General features: G+C 47.9%; 1 protein-coding gene across 8 annotated transcripts in view; it reads right to left on the bottom strand.

Annotated features, from left to right (window-relative positions):
• NLRC5 (NLR family CARD domain containing 5) overlaps positions 1 to 20,470 on the bottom strand; it is a 91,476-nt gene that overhangs the window by 43,869 nt on the left and 27,137 nt on the right. For all 8 annotated transcript variants that reach the window (XR_001919452.1, XR_001919453.1, XM_018062026.1 and 5 more), the window contains exons 2-12: positions 15,488 to 15,600; positions 15,049 to 15,373; positions 13,180 to 13,486; positions 12,324 to 12,383; positions 7,871 to 7,939; positions 5,005 to 6,679; positions 3,674 to 3,757; positions 3,446 to 3,529; positions 2,018 to 2,101; positions 1,801 to 1,890; positions 1,078 to 1,137 (exon numbers count right to left, since the gene is read on the bottom strand). Coding sequence is in view for 6 of the 8 variants with exons in the window: in XM_018062026.1 (XP_017917515.1) it covers positions 1,078 to 1,137; positions 1,801 to 1,890; positions 2,018 to 2,101; positions 3,446 to 3,529; positions 3,674 to 3,757; positions 5,005 to 6,679; positions 7,871 to 7,939; positions 12,324 to 12,383; positions 13,180 to 13,474 (2,501 nt within the window). In the remaining 2 variants the exon portion in view is untranslated. The remainder of the gene's footprint in view (positions 1 to 1,077; positions 1,138 to 1,800; positions 1,891 to 2,017; positions 2,102 to 3,445; positions 3,530 to 3,673; positions 3,758 to 5,004; positions 6,680 to 7,870; positions 7,940 to 12,323; positions 12,384 to 13,179; positions 13,487 to 15,048; positions 15,374 to 15,487; positions 15,601 to 20,470) is intronic.

The raw sequence follows: 20,470 nt of genomic DNA, 5'->3' as shown, positions 1-20,470 counted from the left end.
AAGAGCTTTCTGCAATGATGGAAATGTTTTCTATTTGTGGCATCTACTATGGGAGCCACTAGAGTCACTCATGGCCATTGAGCCCCTGAAAAGTGGCTAAAGTGCTGATGAACTGAAATACTCATTTTACTGAATGCTAATTAATATAAAATTAAATGGCCAGAGGGGCATCATAGCTGTATGCAGTCAGAGGGTAAAAACATATTGGTCCTCCCAGATCCTTATGAAAAAAGTGAAAGTGTTAATTGCTCAGTTTTGTCTGACTCTTTACAACTCCCTGGACTATAGCCCACCAGGCTCCTCTGTCCATGAATTTTTCCAGGCAAGAATACTGGAGTGGGTAGTTATTCCCTTCTTCAGGGACTTCCCAACCCAGGGACTGAACCTGGGTCTCCTGTATTACAGGCAGGTTTTTTTTTTTTTTTTTTTTTTTACCATCTGAGCCATCAGGGAAGGCCCCCAGATCCTTGAATAGGTGAGCAAATTGAGGCTCAGAGCTTTATGAGGACATACAACTTCATTCATCTCTTGAGTCTCACAAGGGGGAGGTGTGAGAGAAACACAGAAAAAAACTTTAATGGGATGGTAACTTCCCTATTTCTGCCCAGCCAGGAATGGCCAAGCTAGACTCCATGGACAGCTGAAACAGCCAGCATTTGCATGGCAACTGGATGCCAGCAGTGTTCTAAGCACTTTGAATGTGTTTATTCATTCAAGTCTTAGAACAAGTCTAAGACGCTGAAACCATAACTGCCTTCCTTCTTTTTCAGTTGGAAGTGTTTCCCTGCCTAGTAATGCCGAACTCATTGTGTCTTCATGCCCTCCCTAAGGGTCTGATCACTCTGAGACTTCTGAGGATACCTTCTCATCACAGGAGCTGGATGTGGTCCAGGGACACTAGAGGAAGCTAAATCCTTGGCCAACTCTGAGAAGTAAGTCATTTCTCAGGGAAGTAGTAGCAAGAAAACCCCCACATTCCAGTTCTTCTTAAGTTCCTTTGCAATTTTCCCCACAGCTGCCTAAGCCCAGATTGCTTCTCAGAATGAGCCCAGATCCGCTCCATCCCTAGTTCCTTACCCTTGTAGCTCAGCAGCTGTCTCTGTGGGCGGGGAGAGGAGGAAGATGAGGTCCGTCTCCCTGTAAGGTCAGACACTGAGCTGTGAAACCAGTACATCACCCCACCTGTGCACCCCAGGCTACCCCAAATCTCCAGAGAAAGCTGATTTGTAATTCACAGAGAAATGGCAGAATTGGCAAAAGTGCTCAAAATTAGACAACTGCACAAATTGCTGAAAGTGCTCAAAATGTACAATTGTGACTACGACATTGCTAGATGAATCCTGAGTGTTTTAAAAAATCAGGAAAACACTCTTTTTTTTTTTTTTTTTTTTTTGCTAGAAAAACAATAAAAATTAGGACTGCTGAGAGTTTCTACAGGAATCAGTGTTTCAGGATTAAAAGGCATGACATTTGAGCTACCCCGTGACCTAAACTGGCAATGCTAGTTCAGCACCACGGAGAGCGACATGCGACTCAGGATTCCCTCCGTTCTGCCCATAGTTCCTAGATTTGCTGATTCATTCCCTCATTCATCCACTCATCCATCTATTTATTTTTCCATTCATTTATTGAGTACGAGGTGTCAGCCTAAGTTAGGCTCTGGAGATATCAATGTGAGTAAAACAGACTCACGCATACACACATAGGTCTTACAGACCAGTGGCCTCCTCCTTTTCCATCCCCTACTTTCTCCTTCCCTTTCTTCAAGACCCTGAAGGCCAGGACCCCACTTGTGCTCACCTGACCTGCAGCATCCTGATGGTAGGGCACGTGACTGCCACCTTTGTCAAGGAGAGTAGTGTTGACACGGAGACATTGTTGCGGCTCAGGCTGCATGATTGTGGCAAGGGTGCCAGGAATGAATCTCCCTTCCCATCCACCCCAGACTCTCTTTGTCTCCAAAGAATGGGTTGGGGGGGGGGGTGTCTTAGGTAGGGGCAGTAGAAAGACTGCTTACTCAAGTTTCTGGAGCCGTGGTAGGCAAGAGAGTACCTTCACGATGTTCAGCACTTCCTTGTCCTTGAGCTGATTGTCCTGGAAGCTGCAGAGAGACCAAGGCCCAGTCCCTCAGCCCTGGAGTTGGGAGACTTGGAAGCCTCAGTTGGCAGGTGACAGGCATGGCCATCATCATGCAGGAGACATGAGACAGGGGCCCACAAGAAGTTCATGGTATCCAGCAGTTCCAGGTGGGAGGAGAGGCCCTCTGATGGCCTCACTTCTGTCCCTGTTCAGTCCCCCTGGGGGAGTTTCTGCCTGGTGCCCCAGGGGATGCAGATGATGGACAGTGAGGCCTCGTGAGAGGTGTAAAGACCCAGGGCCCTGCGCTCAGGGCTCTAACTCAGGATCTGCCTGAGACCTGAGTTCATCAGGGTCTCTAGGCTCCCAGGTGATGAGCAGCCTGGGACACAGCAGAAGTGGCTCCCGGCCTCATCTCTGGTTCTGATTCATCCAGAATCCTAAGCCAAGCACTGTCCTTTCTGACCTCACATTTCCCACCTTTCTACAACTAGCTCTGCCTGGATTCTGAGCTGGAGGGACAAAAGAGATGAAGAGTGTAAGGGTGGCTCTGTGTGGAACCACTTGGTCAGGACAAAGGATTGGTGACAGTGAACTTGTTGACATTTACTTTCCTTTTGTAATTATTAAGAGTGATCTTTATCTTTTCTCCAATCACCCAGATTGACTGTGAACAAAGACACCCAGCAGAGGGGGCGGAGTAGAGCCCAGTCCCGCTAAAGCTCCTCTCAACAAGCAGTGCACCCTGAGGCTGGCTGAATCTGCCTGGATGAAGGGGTGACTTCTAAAGCTCATCAAGGTGCCATATAAGGTAGCAGAGGTCCTGCTAGGGAACTGCTGGAGAGGATCCCTGGCCCCACCCTTCTCAGGTGACACATCACAGATACAAGGCAGGAGTATATTCGTGCGTATGTGTTTAGATGGGTATATGGATCTAAGTGTGCAGGCATAGTCTGCTGCATGTTTGCATGCAAGTGGGGCATGTACTTAAGCGAGCAGGTGAGTTTAACCATGTATAGACATATGTGCATGAATGTGAAGGTATGTGTATGCTTCATGCCTTTATGTGTACCCACCCAGCACCTGCCTACACACTGCCATCCCTTCTCTCAGGGTCACAGAAAGAGGGGAGGGAGCCTCAAAACTCAAGTTCCTTCAAGATGGCCCAAAATATTAGCACTTCTCTGGGAGCCTTGAGTTTGGACCCAGTCCCAACTGTTTCTCAGGCTGATGCCTCCTCTGTCTGGGTCTCACTGAAGAAGTACTGGCCACACCCTAACGGAATACACAGCACCCAGTCCAGGCCCAAGGGGGGCCCTGGGCAGTGAATTCTCTCCTCAACCAGCGAGCCCTCCTGGAGATCACTCACCTGACCTCCTCCAGCTGTGGGCAGAAGGGCAAAGCCTGCACCAGGTGGCTGATGCCTTGAGCAGTGATCTTACTTCCTGCTAACCTACAGGGGAAGCGAAGATGGAGGGAGGAATAGGGATGGGGAAGGGGGTGACCAGGAATCTTCCCTGTGTAGGGCTGAGGGAAGGGAGGGGAGTTTCAAGCATCCCCAGCTGAGGATCCGTCTTGGTTCAGAGGCCTGACTCACCCCAGCTTCTTCAGGCTCCCCATCGTTGGCAAGCTCCTGGAGAGGGCTTCTGCAAAGGCGTCTCCACACTTCCTACTCTTAAAGCTGCCACAGGAAGAGGCAAAGTGGCAGAAGATCAAGGATGGGCAGGGCTTAGAGGAGGTCATCATTTATCCCTCCTCTGAGAGGAGGAATTTAATACAGTAACGGCAGTAGCAGCAGTAGTAACAGTTGTTGTAATTGCTGCAGTAGCAACAAATACATATATGGCAAACACTGCTGACTTTCCACCAAAACCTTCCCTCCACTACAGCTGCGACTGCGAACATAGTTTCCCAGACAGAGGTGGTGTTTCCCAGCCTCACCTGCAGCTCAGTATTGACCATACAACTCCAACTATGTCGTCACTACTGGAATGGGGGTGGAAAGGATGTGCCCTAGTTCCAGGACCAGCTTTAACACATTGGGCATGACTAATCCATCTTTTCACCTTTCCCTCACGCCAGAGCACAGATGTGTCTGTGACCACGCAGATCAAGATACCCTAGGAGATGGAGCAACCATGGAAGGAACCCGGGTTCTTGCATGATCGTGGGAGCTGAGCTATCCCACTGACCTGGACCATTTACCTCTGAGTCTTCTATAAGAATAATAATAAACTACATTATTTAATCCACTGTATTTGACCAGGGAAGAGAGGGGTTCTTTGTTACTGTACCCTAACCTTTTTTTTCTAGCTACTACACATATTGAGCCTTTACTCCTGCTGGGAATTGTGTTAAGAAGTGTTTTTCATGCATTCTCACAACAACCCTATGCGTTAGGTACAATTACTGATTCATCTGAGGGATAGGGAAACTCGGGTTGCAAGGTTAAAGAACCTGTCCAGATCCAATAGGCTCTAGTAGCACAGCCTTGATCGGTGTTCCAGCCCATGACTGAGGGAAAGAGAGGGAAAGACTGAATCCAGGAACCATGACTAGAGGACATCTAACTAGACCTCAGAGTTCCTGGCAAGGCATGGAGCTTCCTCACTGTGTTACAAGCTAAAGGGCAGTAAGGAGGGGCCCATCTGTTCTTTATATAATCAATTAATTAATTCGGTCATGCCATGTGGCTTCTGGGATCTTAATTCCTCAACCAGGGACTGAACCTGCACCCTTGTCATTGAAAGCATGGTGTCCTAACTGTTGGACAACCGGATGAGTCCCTGCTATGATATTCAAGATTCTTGCTCTGCTTCTCTCAGCAGGAGTCTGCCAGACTGGCTGGCCTCCACTTCCCCCAAAGTCCAGTTCTCTCCCAGGGATGTCCCCAGGTCCTCCCCAGAGGTCCCCTGTCCTCACTCTCACCTGAGATTCTCTACCTGCCCACAGCCTGCCAGGGTTTCAGGGCAGCGGGGCTCGAGGGGGCAGCCCTCAAAATCCAGGTGGATGGGGCCATCCCTGTGCCCCAGGATGTTGGTCAGGGAGGCCATGTCGGCGTAGGTCAGCAGGAAGTTGTGGAAGGGCAGCTGCTGGGGGAGGTTGTGGGCCATGAAGCTGGCCAACTCAGGCTCCTGCGTCTCACCCACACAGTGACACAGCTCTACAATCTTGGGCCCCGTGAGCCGACGGGTGGCCAACTTCTTCAGCGCCTGCAGGACTATCTCCTGCCTGGCAGCCACCCACTCCTCCTCCCGCTGAGCCAAGAGGCTGAGGAAGGAGCGGCAGGCGCGGGATGCCAGGCCGGCCAGAAAGGTGGGAAGGTGGTCCGACAGGCCCAGTCTGGCTTTGGTCCGCTGCACCCAGCGAGAATGGAGGGTGACGTGTTGGCTGAGGGCCTCTCTGTCCACCTGGGGTCTGGTCATCAGGTGCAGGGCTGCGAAGAACTCCTGCAGGCTGAGGTGAGAGAAGGCGTAGCCTTTATCCTGGTGCCCAGGCCCCGTGCACACGCAGAAGGAGGTCAGCAGACCGAGGGCATCCCCAAAGGCCAGGGTGGATGCAGGGATGTCTCCAGTGGAGAAGATGACCTTCCCTGACTCCAGGCCACTCAGGGCCACCTCCCCAAGACCTAGCAGGGGCTCGGCCTGCAGGACCCCTCGGGGGTCGAGGGCGAGGAGCATCTGCACATAGTTCTGCGTCATGCTAGGCAGGAGGGCCGCAGCCTGGCCTGGAGACCTGCCCGGGAGCAGGTGATGGAGGCAGAGGCAGGCGACTTGGCACAGTGCAGGCACCGCACACATGCTCCAGAGGCGTCTGTCCACCCGCAGCTCCGCCAGGGCTGCCTCCCGGGACAGCTGGTCGCTGAAGAAGTGGTTCACGTACTCCTCCACCCGCGGACCATCAAAGCCCCACATATGGACAGTGGCCGCCTCGGTGGGCAGGCAGGCGGGCAGCTTCCCTGGACGGGAAGTGGCCATCACCCAGCAGCCAGGCAGGAGGGTCCCACGGCAGAGGCGGGAGAAGAGGGTGAGGGCTGACGCCGGGTCCTCGGGGTCCGCGGTCTCCTTGTCAGAGCAGGGCTGGAGGATCTCGTCCAGCCCGTCAAAGATCAGCAGGATTCCCTCCGCGTTCTCCTTCAGGTGCTGGAAGACGGCCTCCGGGCTGGCCTCAGGCCTCAGGTGCACGTCGAAAAGGAGCTGCGGCAGTGTCAAGGAACCTGTGATCAGGTTGAGCTGGCGGAATTCGAAAAGGAACACGGCCTGGAAGCGGTCCAGCTCACCGTCAGCCCACTTCTGGCAGAGCCAGTGGGCCAGCGTGGTCTTGCCCATGCCTGCCTTCCCCAGAAGCACCGTCACTCTTGGGCCCTTGCTGGCCTTGGTACTGAAGAGGTCCCGAATGTTCACATTGGTGCCATCTTCTGCCTTGGGGTCCCCTGTCGTGGCGCCCTCCTGAGTGTGGAAGGGCGCCGAGGCCCGGCTCCATTGCAAGATTGGAGGGACATAGACTTGGTGGAAGGCCAATGGCTGCCCCAGCCCAGGGGTCCTGTCACCATAGCGCTGCTGGACAGAAGTTCTCAGTAGCTGCAGGTACCTCTTGGGCAATTCTGCAGGGGACAGGGAGACGGCATGAGAGCAGAATGCCTCCCTGCCCCTAGCTTCCCTCTTTCCCCCCAACCCCCCTCCCCCTCATCAGGTTGTTGGGAGCCTGCAGCCTCAGCTCTGCATGTGTGTGTGGGTGTGGGGGCAGAAATGGTGAGGGCACCCAGGTGGTCTTGTTCCACCCAAATTCCCAGAATTAACTGGCTGCACAGAAGCACAGGCTTTGGCAGCCATTTACACATGGAAATAAAGAATGCGGACGTGTGGATCATGGCTCTTGTCTGTTTTGCAACAACGCAAGTGGCGTAAAGTTTTCAAAAAGATGGGGGAGAGGAAAGGGGGGCACTTCCTTTGGAATATCTTATTGGAACAAACTTTTACTATGATACTGGAGTAACCTGCCTTTGCCACCACCTCCCCCCAACAATATTTCAGTTCTGCGAGGTCGAGGATGAGTACCAACCACTTATGGGCCCAGGTTCTGACCAATCAGAACTTCCAAACCGGTCAATAGTCAACACCTACAGTGCCAGGTGTTGACTTTAACTGCTGAGTTATTTGGGAGATCTTTGGTAGCTCAGGGAAAGGCTTGGGGTCTTAGGGAGGGTTCCAGTGTTGAGGGACACTGGAGTTGCCCACAAAGAGGGGGGACCCCTGACATAGTGTCCTATTTTATATTGATGCAAATCTTCTGACCAGCTGTGAATCCTCTGGCTATGCCTGATGGGGCTGGGTATCACAGCTGGTGGGACAACTGGTGGAGAATGAGAGAAGCTTCTGTCTGTCCTGACTGGTTCTCAGTAGCCTCCATGTCTCCCCAGGGACCCCTGAGGCTTCTATACCGGCATCCAGCTCAGCTATCACCTGGTCATTGAGAGCCCAGTTCTGAGGTCATGCTTGTCACATCCCTGGGGCTCCTTAAACCTTGAGGACCTGGAAGCATTCCTAGAAAAGCCTGGGTGATGGAGCTGCAACCTCTAGGATGCTTTGAGCTCCCTCATCTCTGCAGAAGCCCTGCCCCTGGGGGCTTGGCAAGGCCTCCCTGCCAGATCCACCTCCCTCCTCTGCCCACCCAGGACCTCCTGGGAGCCAGGAAGACAAGAGCCCTTGACCAGCTGGAAGCCTGTGATCAGGGGACAGAGTCCAGGGTCTGGGTCCTTGCCCCAAGGCAATCCACTTCCTACCTTGGTACCTACCTTGTTGCTGCTTCCTGAGCTGTTTTCGGCGAGGTGAGGACCCACAGCTCTGATAAGTCCGCTTGAGGCCTGGAAGGAAAGAAAGGAGGAGTAAGGGGTGAGGTTTGGGGTCTCAGGTTGAGGAGGTACCCAGCACTTTCAGGGAGCTCCGATCCACAGACAGGCAGCAGCCAGACAAGTATATCTACACTCAAGGACTGAATGAAGGCCGACAACAAGCAAAGGCTGTGCCCACATCAGCTTCTGTCTGCAGAGGGGTCCCTGGGCCTGGGGACCTCCCAGCCCAGAATGCAAGGAGCCGGGCCCACAGCCAACAGCCTTAAGCACTAAATGGCTTGGAAAGGACCCAGCTCTGTCAAGGGCACTCTTGGTTAGAGAAGTGGCGCTTTCCCTAGGCTTGGGCAGGCCTGTGCCCTCCCTCCTGCGCCCGTGTGCTTTATCCCCCTTAGTTCCCTCTTCCACACGTCCTCACCACTCTCACTAGTCTCATGAGTTCTTGTCTGGGTGCATGGATTTTCAAGAGCTAACAGTTTTCTGAAGAGGATGGGAAAGGAAGGAGAACAAGAATGAAGGGGAGACAGAAAGGAAGGGAGGAAGAAAGAAAGAGGATGAAGAAAGGATTTTAAGAAGTAAAGCAGGGGACTTCCCTGGTGATCCAGTAGTTAAGACTTCGCCTTCCAATGCAGCGGGTGCGGGATGGGTCCCTGATATGGGAGCTAAGATCTCACAAGACTTAGGACCAAAAAACCAAATGCAGAAGTAAAGTTGTAACGAACTTTATAAAGACTTTAAAAAATGGTCCACATTAAAAAAAAAAAAAAAGTCTAAAATAAAAGAAGTAAAGGTGGATACTCCTAAAGCCAGGCTTTAGTGATCAATCAGAATGGCTCTGAAGGAGGCCCCCTACCTGCCAGGTGTTAAATTTTTAGTTGCTGGTTTGCAGGGAAAGCCAGGGGTCCCAAAGAGGGGCTGCAATCAGGGTAAGAGTGTGTGCATATATATATGTAGCCAAGTGTGTATGCTTGGCTACACTGTGTGGCTTGCAGGATCTTTGTTCCCTAACCAGGGACTGATCCTGGGCCCTTGGCAGTGAGAGCACAGAGTCCTAACCACTGGACGGCCAGGGAATTCCCTTGTATTTCAATATTTTAATAAGTCTTCTACTAATAAGGGACTCATTAGCTAAATATCAACCAGACTTGGTTACAGCCAGGTGACAGTTATGCCATCTCAGTGATAAGGGACAGAAGGACCAGGTATCAGTTTTGATTTGTTGGGGGGCTAGGATGGGGCTTCCCTGGTGGCTTAGTGGTAAAGAATCCACCTATAGTGGAGGGAACATGTGTGCGATCCCTGGATTGGGAAGATCCCCTGGAGAAGGGAATGGCACCCCACTCCAGTATTCTTGCCTGGAGAATCCCATGGACAGAGGAGTCTGATGGGCTACGGTCCAAAAGGATGTTTTCTGTTAAAGCCTGGTGATGTTATTACCATGTACATCTTTAAGTAAAAAGTCAGTACTTCTACAGAAATAAAGGTTCTGAAGCCACAGAAACATCATATACAATGGTCAAAGACTACAAGTTTTTCCTCTAAGATCAGGAAAAAGGTATTCACCACGTCTATTCAACACAGAACTGGCAGTTCTAGCCAGAGCAATTAGGTGAGAAAAAGAGATAAAAGACGCCCAGATTGAAAAAGAGATGTAAAATAACCTCTGTTTGCAAGTGATAGGATCTTATATGTAGAAAACCCTAAAGACGCCACAAAGAAAAGCTGTTAGAACTAATAAATGAAACCAGCAAAGTATCAGGGCTAAAAAGTCAACACACAAAAGTCAGCTACGTGTCTATGCATGAACAATCTGAGAAAAAACTACCACAACAATTTCATTTACAATAGCATCAAAAAGAATCAGTAGTTAGGAATTAACCAAGGAAGTGAAAGATTTGTACAATGAAAACTACAAAATGTTGCTGGAAGAAAAGAAAGAAGACATAAATAAATGAAACGGTATCACATACTCACGGATTGGAAGACTTACTAATGTTGAAAATATCAGTACTATCCAAAAGTGATCTATAGATTCAATGCCCTTATAATCCCAATGCCTTTTTTTTTTGCAGAAATAGAAAGTCCATTCTAAAATTCATGTGGAATCTCAAGGGAACCCAAATAGTCAAAACAATCCCACAAAGGGAAAAAATCTGGAAGATTCACACTTTCTGATTTCAAACCTTACTAAAAAACTACAGTGATCAAAAACAGTGTGGTATTGGCATAAAGACAGACATAAAGACCAATGGAATAGAGTAGAGAGCCCAGAAATAAACCCTCACACATACGGTAGAGTGATTTTTGACAAGGGTGCCAAGAGCACTGAGTGGGGGAAAGGACAGTCTTGTCAACAGTGCTGGGAAAACTGCGTATCCACAGGCTGCGGAATGGAGTTGGACCCTTACCTAACACCATACACAAAAACTAACTCAAAATGGATGAAAACCCTAAATGTAAGACTTAAAACAATAAAACTGTTAGAAGCAAACATAAGGTGAAAGCTTGTGACGTTAGGTTTGGCACTTATTTCTTGAAGACGACACCAAAGGCACAGATATCGAAAGAATTAATAGAAAAACTGGACTTCATAAAAAAATTAAAAATCATACATCAAAAGGCCCTTCCCACAGAGTAAAAAGGCAACCCACAGAACAGGAAACATATTTGCAAAACACATATTTGATAAGGGGTTAATAACCAGAATACAGAGAGAACTCCTAAAACAAAACAAAACAAAACAAAACAAAACCAGAGAAGTCAATTCAAAAACAGATAAAGGACTTGAATAGACATTTCTCCAAAAAAGAAATATGAAGGCCAATAGGCACATGAAAGGATTCTCAGCATTACTAATCATTAGGGAAACGCTAACCAAAATGACAATGAGGTACCACCTCACACCCATTAGGATGGCAACTATCAGAAAAGAAAAAAAAAGTGTTGGCGAGGATGTGGAGAAACCGGAAGCCTTGTGGACTGTTGGAAGGAATGTAAAATGGTGCAACTTCTGTGGAAAACACTACGGAGGTGTCTCAAAAAATTAAAGATAGACTTGCCATGTGAACCTGAGTCCTGGACATAGACTCAAAAGAATTGAAACAGGGTCTTGAAGAGATATTTGTTTATCCATATTCATGGCAGCATTAGTCACAATAGCTAAGTTATGGAAACAACCCGAAAGTCCACCGAAGGATGAATGGATAAGCAAAATGGGATTTATATATACAGTGGAATATTAGTCAGCCTTAAAAAGGAAGGAAATTCTGACCTATGACACAATACAGATGAGCCTTGAAAACATTATGTTAAATGAAATAAGCCAGTCAAAAAAGACAGATATTGTATGATTCCACTTATACAATGTACTTAGAGTAAAGTCATAGAGCTGGAGAGTAAATGGTGGTTACCAGGGGCTGGGAGAGAGATGAATGGGGAGTTATTATTTGATGGGTATAGAATCTCAGTTTTGCAAGAAGAAAAAAGAGTATTGGAGATGGATGGTGGTCATGGGCTTCCCAGGTGGCGCTAGTGGAAAAGAACCCACTTGCCAATGCAGGAGACATAAGAGACGCAGGTTCAATCCCTGAGTAGGGAAGATTCCCAGGAGGAAGGTATGGCAACCTCCTCCAGTATTCTTGCCTGGAGAATCCCATGGACAGAGGAGCCTGGTGGCTATCGTTCATGGGGTCCCAAAGAGTCGGACATGACTGAGTGCCTCTCACATGACATGATAACTGTGCAACAACGTGAATGTGTTTAATACACTGAACTGTACACTTAAAAATGGTTAAGGTGGTAAATTTGATGCTATGTAATTGACCATGGTTAAAAAAGAAAGATGGAACAAAAAGGAAAGAAAAGTTCTGAAGAGAGAGTGGTGAATCAGTGCAGTGGACCATCTGATCACTAACCTCTCTGCGCTGCACCAGAAAACCAGTCAGAGGCTCCCTGGGTGTGGACAGCAGACTGTGGGTCAGTGTCAGGCCTGAGGGTGTCTGAATGGTGAGAGGCCTGAGCCTGTGGGCTTGGAGCCTGAGGCCCTGAGGTTTGGGGACAGGGAAGTGAGAACGGGCTTCCCCAAGTGAAACCAGGTGGGGGATTCCAGCAGTGGCTAAGGGCTGAAAACCTCGAACTCTCCCAGGAGGCTCCAGGCAAGACTCATGGGAAAAGCTTTCAGACAAGCCAAAGCCTTGAGGGGCAGAAATGGGGTGCAGGCGAGGCCGGGAGCTCTGGTGAGGGGCCTGGGAAATGTGCAAATGGGTCCAAGCATGAGGAGGCTAGTTTACGGAAAATGGCTCTGACCAGCCACCACCAGCCTGTTCTGGGTTTGATATGGGGGACTTAGTGTGCACCCACCCTCCACATCCCACCCCTTCCCCCAAACCCCAGGCCTTACCAGGGTGGAGCTGAGAGTCTGATCGGCTTTCCTTGCCAATTTCCAGAAGACTGGGGAAGCCTGGAAGAGGGAAGGAGATGACATGTCATGGGGATGAGCTAGGATGCCCTGGGACCAGATCTGGCCCCGTGTCTGGCTCAGGGCTCATCCCTTAGGGGGTGTTCCTAGCAAGCCAGAAATCTATACTTGGCGATCTGTGGAGGGCACAGCTGGAAGTGAGCCCTGAAGGCAGCTGGGGGCAGAAACACATGCGTATCAAAAATTCTGTGCACATACAAGTATATGGGTGCATGCACATGTTTATTCATGCCTGTGCACAAGTGCACACCTGTGTATCCCCACCTGCCCCGTACTCTGCCTTGTAGAGTTATTGAGTGAGCTCTCACTTCCTCTCCATGAACACAATCAGTGTTCTGAGCTTCCCTACAGTGCTCTGTAAATGGAAGAGCCCAAGGGACATTCACTGAACAGGACAGAGTCCAATCAGCCTGCCCCAAGTGCCGGCCAGAGGGCTCTGCCTAGGACTGTTTCTTTGCAAAAAGAAACCTCTTAGGCAGTATGGGCTATCAGGAATTTCCTGGCAGGAAGGAGTCAGCTGGTCCTTTCTCTCTGCATCCTGCCTTTCTGGGCAACTGGGGTGGTACAAGGTGGAAGGAGGAGTCCTCCAGGTCCCCAGCAGATGTGGCGGCATTAGGGCGTTTGCTCTGGGAGGCGCACAGAAACACGGAAGTTTGTTCCTGGCTGGGCCACACGTCTCTGTGTGACCCAGGCAAGTCCTGGCCTCGCCTGGGGCTCTCCGGCTCCCCAGGCCCCGGGCACTAGCTGGCGGCACTGCACCTCCCACAGCCACTCTTACCGTCTTCATGGCCCCACATGCTCATCAGCAGCACCTCCATGTCCATCGGCACATCCAGCTCCATGCACACGCACTGGATGAATGACTTCCAGGTGGTCGGACCCTGGGTATGCAGTTTTTGGAGATGCAGGATGGCCCTCTGTGTGGGGTCTAGGGCCTGATATTCGGAGCCCAGGTCCACGTTGGGGAGGAATAGCTTCACCTTGGCGTCTAGCCATTCTAGGTTTCTGCTGAGCAGCCTCACAAGCCATCCATGCAGGTTCCTGGTGCCCAGTTGGAGGCTAATGGGGTCCATGAGGAGCTGACCCTACAGGGACCAGGTAGGCAGGTGAGCTGCGAAGTAGGTGAGCTGGGGGACAGGTGAGCTGGGGGAAAGCCAGGAGGGGCAGTCAGAAACCACTCCCCACAGCTAAGGGGATGGACACAGAAGGTAGAGAAGTGGTCTCTCTGTAGTGTCTCGATGTCATTGCCCAGAGCTCAGGCCCAGAAATTAATCTCCTTCTTCTGTATTCTCTGCCAAAATAATCCATGGGGATGTCATGGGCCCGGATGGTTTAGTTCATCCCCTGTGGATAAGCCTGATAATGCTTTATTTGTTCTTGTTTCCATGGACCCATTTGTGCTGCTCTCTGTCTGAGCTAAGTTGTCTCTGGCAGAGACAAATAGCTGTCCCCCCGTATTTGTTCTTCTCTTCTTTCTTAGTACTAGAACCCCTAAATATTTCCTAGTTATCTGAAATAGACTATTTCCCAGCCTCCCTTGCAGCTAGACATACTCATGTAATTAAATTTTGGCCAATGAGATGTTGGTGGAAGTGTTGTATATCATTCTTAACCTCTTCTTGTTGGCTGGAATGCTGATGTGATGGCCAAACCTTGGGCAGCCATATTGGATTGTGAGGTAGAAGCCAGCACTGAGGAAGGTGGAGAGTAAAGCTTTCCTGTCCTGGACTCTCTGACTTTGAATTTCTAATACATGACAAGGAAATTCATTTCTATTCTGTTTAAACTACTGTTGCTTAGGCCCTTTTGCTATTCACAGTGAAATATAATCCTAGATAATACAGACCCTCTCTTCTCTCTAAGCAAATTCTCCCCTTCTAAACTGGAACTCAAACAACTTGCTGGTAGGAGTATTAAAATGAGGCAAGGAGAAGTTATTTTGTGAAAGCTTAAAAAGTCTGAAGGCCCTTTGATTCAGCAATTACATTTCTAATATGCTGGCCTTGGGACACAATCATGGACTTAAACAGAATTTTTAGTTACAAAGCTGTGCACTGCAAGAGTATTTTTAATAGTTAAAAATTGGAAGCAACCTAAATATCCAACAGTAGAGATTAACTGGTTATCCATCACATGGTGGAATATGCTAGAACGTTTCCAAATGTACTTTCTGGCACTATTGTCTTAATAATAGAGATAACCACTCAGAAAGCACTTACTGTGTGTTAGGCTTTGTTTTATGTGCTTTATTTGTCTCATCGAATCCTCACAACTCCAGAGACTTCATTTCTAACTCTGAAAAAGATAGGAGGCCCATGCAGGGGCCAGCCTTATCAACTCCCAGACGCTGGGGCCAACACCATGTGTTCTGGGGTTCAGGCTCCAGCTTCTCCCTTGACCCCCAGCAGAGACCTACTGGACACATGTCCCCAGCTCCTCTGGTCACCCCTCTTCAACCAAACTAATAGCAACAACTCCTTGCTCAGGCACAGAGTTTGAGACTTCAAGAAATATGCTCACATCCACAGTGTGGATCACCGCCCCCACTCAACAGATGAAAAGGCTAAGCTGGGGAAGGGTAAAGGACATACCCAAGATCATCATGTAAGTCCATGGAGGACACATGCTCAGAACTGAGATTTCTTACCTCTCAGGCCAGTTAATTTCCAAGGCTTGGGAACCCTAGGTGGCACCAGACAAGGGCTAATCCATGGCCTCTGTGTGATCTTGGCGCCTATGGCATGGCTTCTTTTCCGGGCTAGAGTGTCCAAAGTCCATGCGGCCCATAAAGAACTCATCCAGGGCAGCAAGGTGCCAGGTGGAAGTGAGGAGTGCCTGGATGGTATAATTGCTGGGAAAGTCCTTCAAATTCAAATTTCTCCCCCAGCCCGTCTAACATGATGCCTTTGTTTCCACCATGAGTGCTCTTTCCCCTTGGAGTAAGACATTAAACTCTTTAAAAATAACCAGCCCTGGAAGAAAAAACACATTTTATCATTATTGGTCATTGTGAACGTCAGTAGCAAACAGCCTTGGAGACAGAGGATTATATTAGAAAGATCCTCAGTGAAGGGATGGTCACTGACCTGGCTCCCTGGTTCATCATAGATATTCTAGGATGTCCACAGAGAGGGTCTCCTGAGTTCCTGGGCCAAAGTCCTGGAGCTGGATTTTCAGATTCTTTCCTTAGGCTAGGCTCCTAAGAGAGAGAGGAGACAGACCGCTTTCTCATCATTATTCCGCATTCCAAGAGGAACTCTGTAAAGAAGGCACCGACCCTCACTCCTAACTCCCCTGAGGACATCAACCCAGAAACAGCCTTCTCATCTTCATGTACAGATCTTATTCTTCCTCAAGCAAGATTCTTCTTGTTCCTGGACTGTGCACAGTCCAACCCTCCTCAGTGTCACTTCCCTGGACCAGAGGATGCCCCTCTTACTCTTCCAATTTGAATATTCCCCTTACAGTGACTTGTTCCATCACTACATACCTCTCCAATCCAGTAGATTTATTATAGCTAATTTATTAAATGAAGATGGAATAACTCTTACCAAAGATGTCAGCCTTCTTTCCTAATAAAACCTCAAAGAGGTTAGAATGTGCAGCTTTCTCTCTTCATACATCATGAAGAAGTTTTTAAATAATTGAGAGTAAACGTCCTTCTTTTTTTTTTTTTTAAACATCCTTCTTAATGAGAAAACCCAGAGGCACTGATCACTGTCTCACCAAGAGAACAATAAAATGATGGTCATTTAATCAGTTTTATTTTATTAGCACCTTTATTATAATAACTATAAATGAAGTATGACCTGTAGAAATTGTGAATCACTATATTGCTATACCTGTAACTTATATAATATTTTATATCAACCATATCTCAATAAAAAATAAAATAAGGACATCCCTCATGGTACAGTGAGTAGGAATCCGCTTGCCAATGCAGGTGATGTGGGTTTGATCCCTGGTCTGGGAAAATTCCACATGCCATGGAGCAACTAAGCCCATGTGCTACAGCTCCTGAGTCTGCACTCCAGAGCTCCTGAGCCTGCACTCCAGAGCTCCTGAGCCTGCACTCCAGAGCTCCTGAGCCTGTACTCCACTCCAGAGCTCCTGAGCCTGCACTCCAGAGCTCCTGAGCCTGCACTCCACTCCAGAGCTCCTGAGCCTGCACTCCAGAGCTCCTGAGCCTGCGCTCCAGAGCTCCTGAGCCTGTGCACCACTCCAGAACTCCTGAGCCTGAGTGCTACAACTGCTGAAGCCCATGGGACTAGAACCTGCGCTCTGCAACAAGAGAAGCCACGGCAATGAGAGGCCCACGCACCTCAACTAGAGAGTAGCCCTGCTCACCACTTTTAGAGAAAGCCCACGCACAGTAGTGAAGGTCCAGCATAACCAAAAACAAAAACAAATAGCACTTCCCTGGTGGGTAAAGAATCTGCCTGCGAATGCGGTAGATGCAGGTTCAATCCCTGATCTGGAAAAAGCCCACATGCTGTGGAGCAACTAAGCCTGTGGGCCACAACCATTGAGCCTGTGCTCCAGAGCCCAGGGGCTGCAACTACTGAGCCTGCGTGCCGTAACTAGTGAAGCCTGTGCTCTGCAGCGAGGAAAGCCACGGCAACGAGAAGCCCAAGCACTGCCACCAGAGAGTAGCCCCCGGGGCCACAGCCAAAGGAAAAAGCCCCAGCAGGCATGAAGACCCAGAACAGCCATAAATAAACAAGTATAAACTAAAGTGGCACTGGTACGAGTGTCTGTGTAACACAGCTTCAGAGATCTTGTCTAACAATAAGGAACAGACAAAAGAAAAGATGGCTAAAAAGTATATGGAACAAAGGCAGAAGATCAAAGTACGCACTGATGGAGTATCTGAGAAGTAGGAGAAGGTAATAGCAAAGCTCCAGACTTTAGATCAATCCACATCAAGAGGGCACATTTTATAGACAGCCCAGAAATAAACTCACACAGCTACATTCAATCAATCTTTGACAAAGGAGGCGAGCATACAACGGGGAAAAGATAGTCTCTTCAGCAAGTGGTACTGAAAAAGCTGGACAATTGTATGTAAATCAATGAAGTTGATTTACACCTCACACCATGCACAGCAATAAACTCAAAATGGCCTAACAATTATAGGACATGACACCATAAAACTCCTAGAAGAGAACATAGGCAAAACATTCTCTGACATAAACAGCACCAGTATTTTCTTAGGTCAGTCTCCCAAGACAATAGAAATAAAACCAAAAGTATAACAAACGAGACCTAGTCAAATGTACAAGCTTTTGTATAGCCGAGGAAACCATAAACAAAACTAGAAGACAACCTATTGACTGGGAGAGAATATCTGCAAATAATGCAATAGACAAAGGCTTAATTTCCAAAATATACAAACAGTTCATACAATTCGGTAACAGAAGAAACAAACAATTCAATTAAAAAATGGGCAAAAGATCTAAATAGATATTTCTCCAAAGAAGACACATAGATGGCCAATAGGCACATAAAAATATGTTTAACATTGCTAATTATTAGAGAAATGCAAATCAAGACTGTGATGAGGTACCACTTCACAGCAGTCAGAATGATCATCATTAAAAAGTCTACAAATAACAAATGCTGGAGAGAGTGTGGAGAAAAGGGAACCCTCCTACGCTGTTGTAAATCGGTGTAGCCACTATGGAGAACAGTACGGAAATCCTTCAAAAAACTAAAAATAGAGTTACCATGTGATTCAGCAATCCTACTCCTGGACAAAGCCCAGACAAAACTATAATTCAAAAAGATACATGTACCGCTATGTTCATAGCAGCATTATTTACAATAGCCAAGACATGGAAGCAACCTAAATGTCCATTGACAGATGAATGGATAAAGAAGATGAGGTACAGATATACCATGGAATACTACCCAGCCATAAAAAGGATGAAATGGTGCCATTTGCAGCACCAGGGATTGAGCTAGAGATTATTATACTAAGCGAAGTAGGTCAGAAAGAGAAAGACAAAGACAATACGATGTCACTTATGTGTAGCATCTAAAACAGGACACAAATGGCAATTATATCAGAGACTATTCACTGGGAAAGGCAGGCAATAATGGAGAGACTTCCAAACAAAAGCACTTTATAAAGTAAATGTCATTAAAACCTGATGGTGCCAGATTTAAAATAGAACAAATTGATCTAAGGAATGGAAGAGAATTCAAATTAGCTTCACACCCATTTAAAATCCACTATTTGATCAATGGTATTGAGAGGGAAAATATGGAAAAATACATAGTATTAAAACACATAGTAATACAAGTATTTTAAATAGGGAGAATTATTACTATTGGCTGTGCCACACTACTTATGGGGTCTTAGTTCCCGGACCAGGTATTGAACAAAGGCAGTGAGAGTACAGGGTCCTAACCACTGGACTGCCTGGGAATTCCTTTTTTTTTTTAAGAATTATTTTTAAATAAGTAACTTATTTATTTTTAAATAAGTTTTCTTATTAAAACTACAACCAGATATCATTTCATACCCCCCTCAAATATCTACAATGAAAGAGAAGATAATACAACTGCTAACGAGGTTGTGGAGAAATAGGAACCCTTATATACTGCTGGCGGGCATGCAAAATGGTGCAGCCACGTTGGAGGAGTTTGACAGTTCTTTAAAATGTTACCCAGTTATAACTCAGCAATTTTCTACCCTTAGGTTTATACTCAAGAGAAATGAAATATATGTACTTACACAAAAACATACACACAAATGTTTATCATCCCTCATAGCCAAAAAATGAAAAAAATAAAAATTTCCATAACTCACAGATGAGTAAGCAAAATACGGTATGTCACTACAATAGAATATAATTTAGCAACAAAAAGGAACAAAGTAACATTGTGTTCAGTCACTTCAGTCATGTCCACTGTTTGCGACCCTATGGACTGTAGCCTGCCAGGTTCCTCAGTCCAGGGGATTCTCCAGGCAAGAATACTGGAGTGGGCTGCCATGCCCTCCTCCAGGAGATCCTTCCGACCCAGGGATCGAATTTGCATCTCCTGTATGTCCTGCATTGCAGACAAATTCTTTACTGCTGGGCCACTGTTACGTACTACAAGGTGGATGAACAGCTAAAGGATGCTAAGTGAAAAAAGCTCCAAAGTATACCAGTAAGTGAATTCAACTTTTAAAAGCCTTGGCATATGTCTGTTTTAAACGTGCTGTGTGAATCTGCATACAGAGAGACCAACTCTAGGGTTACACAAGCAAACTGGTGAGAGGATTGTACCCGGGGAGTGGACGTGGGGGAAGCAGGCAGAGGAGAGCCCTTTACACCGCACAGCTCGCTCTCTGTATCTGTGGATCTGAATCTTCAAGTGTGGAACCCGTAGATATGGAGTGCTGACTGTGCTGTGCCATCTTATATAAAGGACTTGAGCATCCGAGGATAGGGACACTGAGGGCCACCCGCACTCTTTGGACCACTGCGTACATTAAAACTTTTCAACAGGTACAGTTGTTTCAAAGCCATAAAATGTTCATATTAAAAACTAGGGTTCAATCCCTGGGTCAGGAAGATTCCCTAGAAAATGTGTTACCTCTAAGAATCACCAATGCATTCCTGGGACATGGGGCTCAGAGAGAGGTAATGAAAAGCCAGCATCACACAGTAAGATTCCCAAGGGAATCCAGGCATGTGGGTTTGCGGTCCCATGCTCCTGCCACTCCAGTCCAGGTCCAGACAGCAAGAGGGAAAAAAGGTAGGGGGCCTTGTTGGGGTGCTGGTCTCACTGAGGGGTGGGCATAGGAGGCTTGCCCAGATGGGAGCTCCATCCTGGCTTCCGTCGCCCTCATCGCTGTGCTCTTGCGGAGTCTCTCTTGCTATCCGGGGCATCCCGTGCTGTGGAGGTTACGGGACCCAGTTCCTTTGCCCAGTCCTTTGCGCTTGCTGCTCCCTATGCCTGGAGACCACCGCCCCCACCAACTTCCAGTCCACACTCACGCACATGCGCACACATGCCAACGCGCACGCCTCTGGCCGGAGTCATCTCTAAAACTCAGCTCTGGTCTGGTCTCTTTT

The sequence above is a fragment of the Capra hircus genome, chromosome 18 (assembly GCF_001704415.2).
Source record: "Capra hircus breed San Clemente chromosome 18, ASM170441v1, whole genome shotgun sequence".
Classification (NCBI taxonomy): Eukaryota; Metazoa; Chordata; class Mammalia; order Artiodactyla; family Bovidae; genus Capra; species Capra hircus.
Note: the sequence above shows the minus strand (reverse complement) of the source record. Positions and strands in the feature narration are given on the sequence as shown.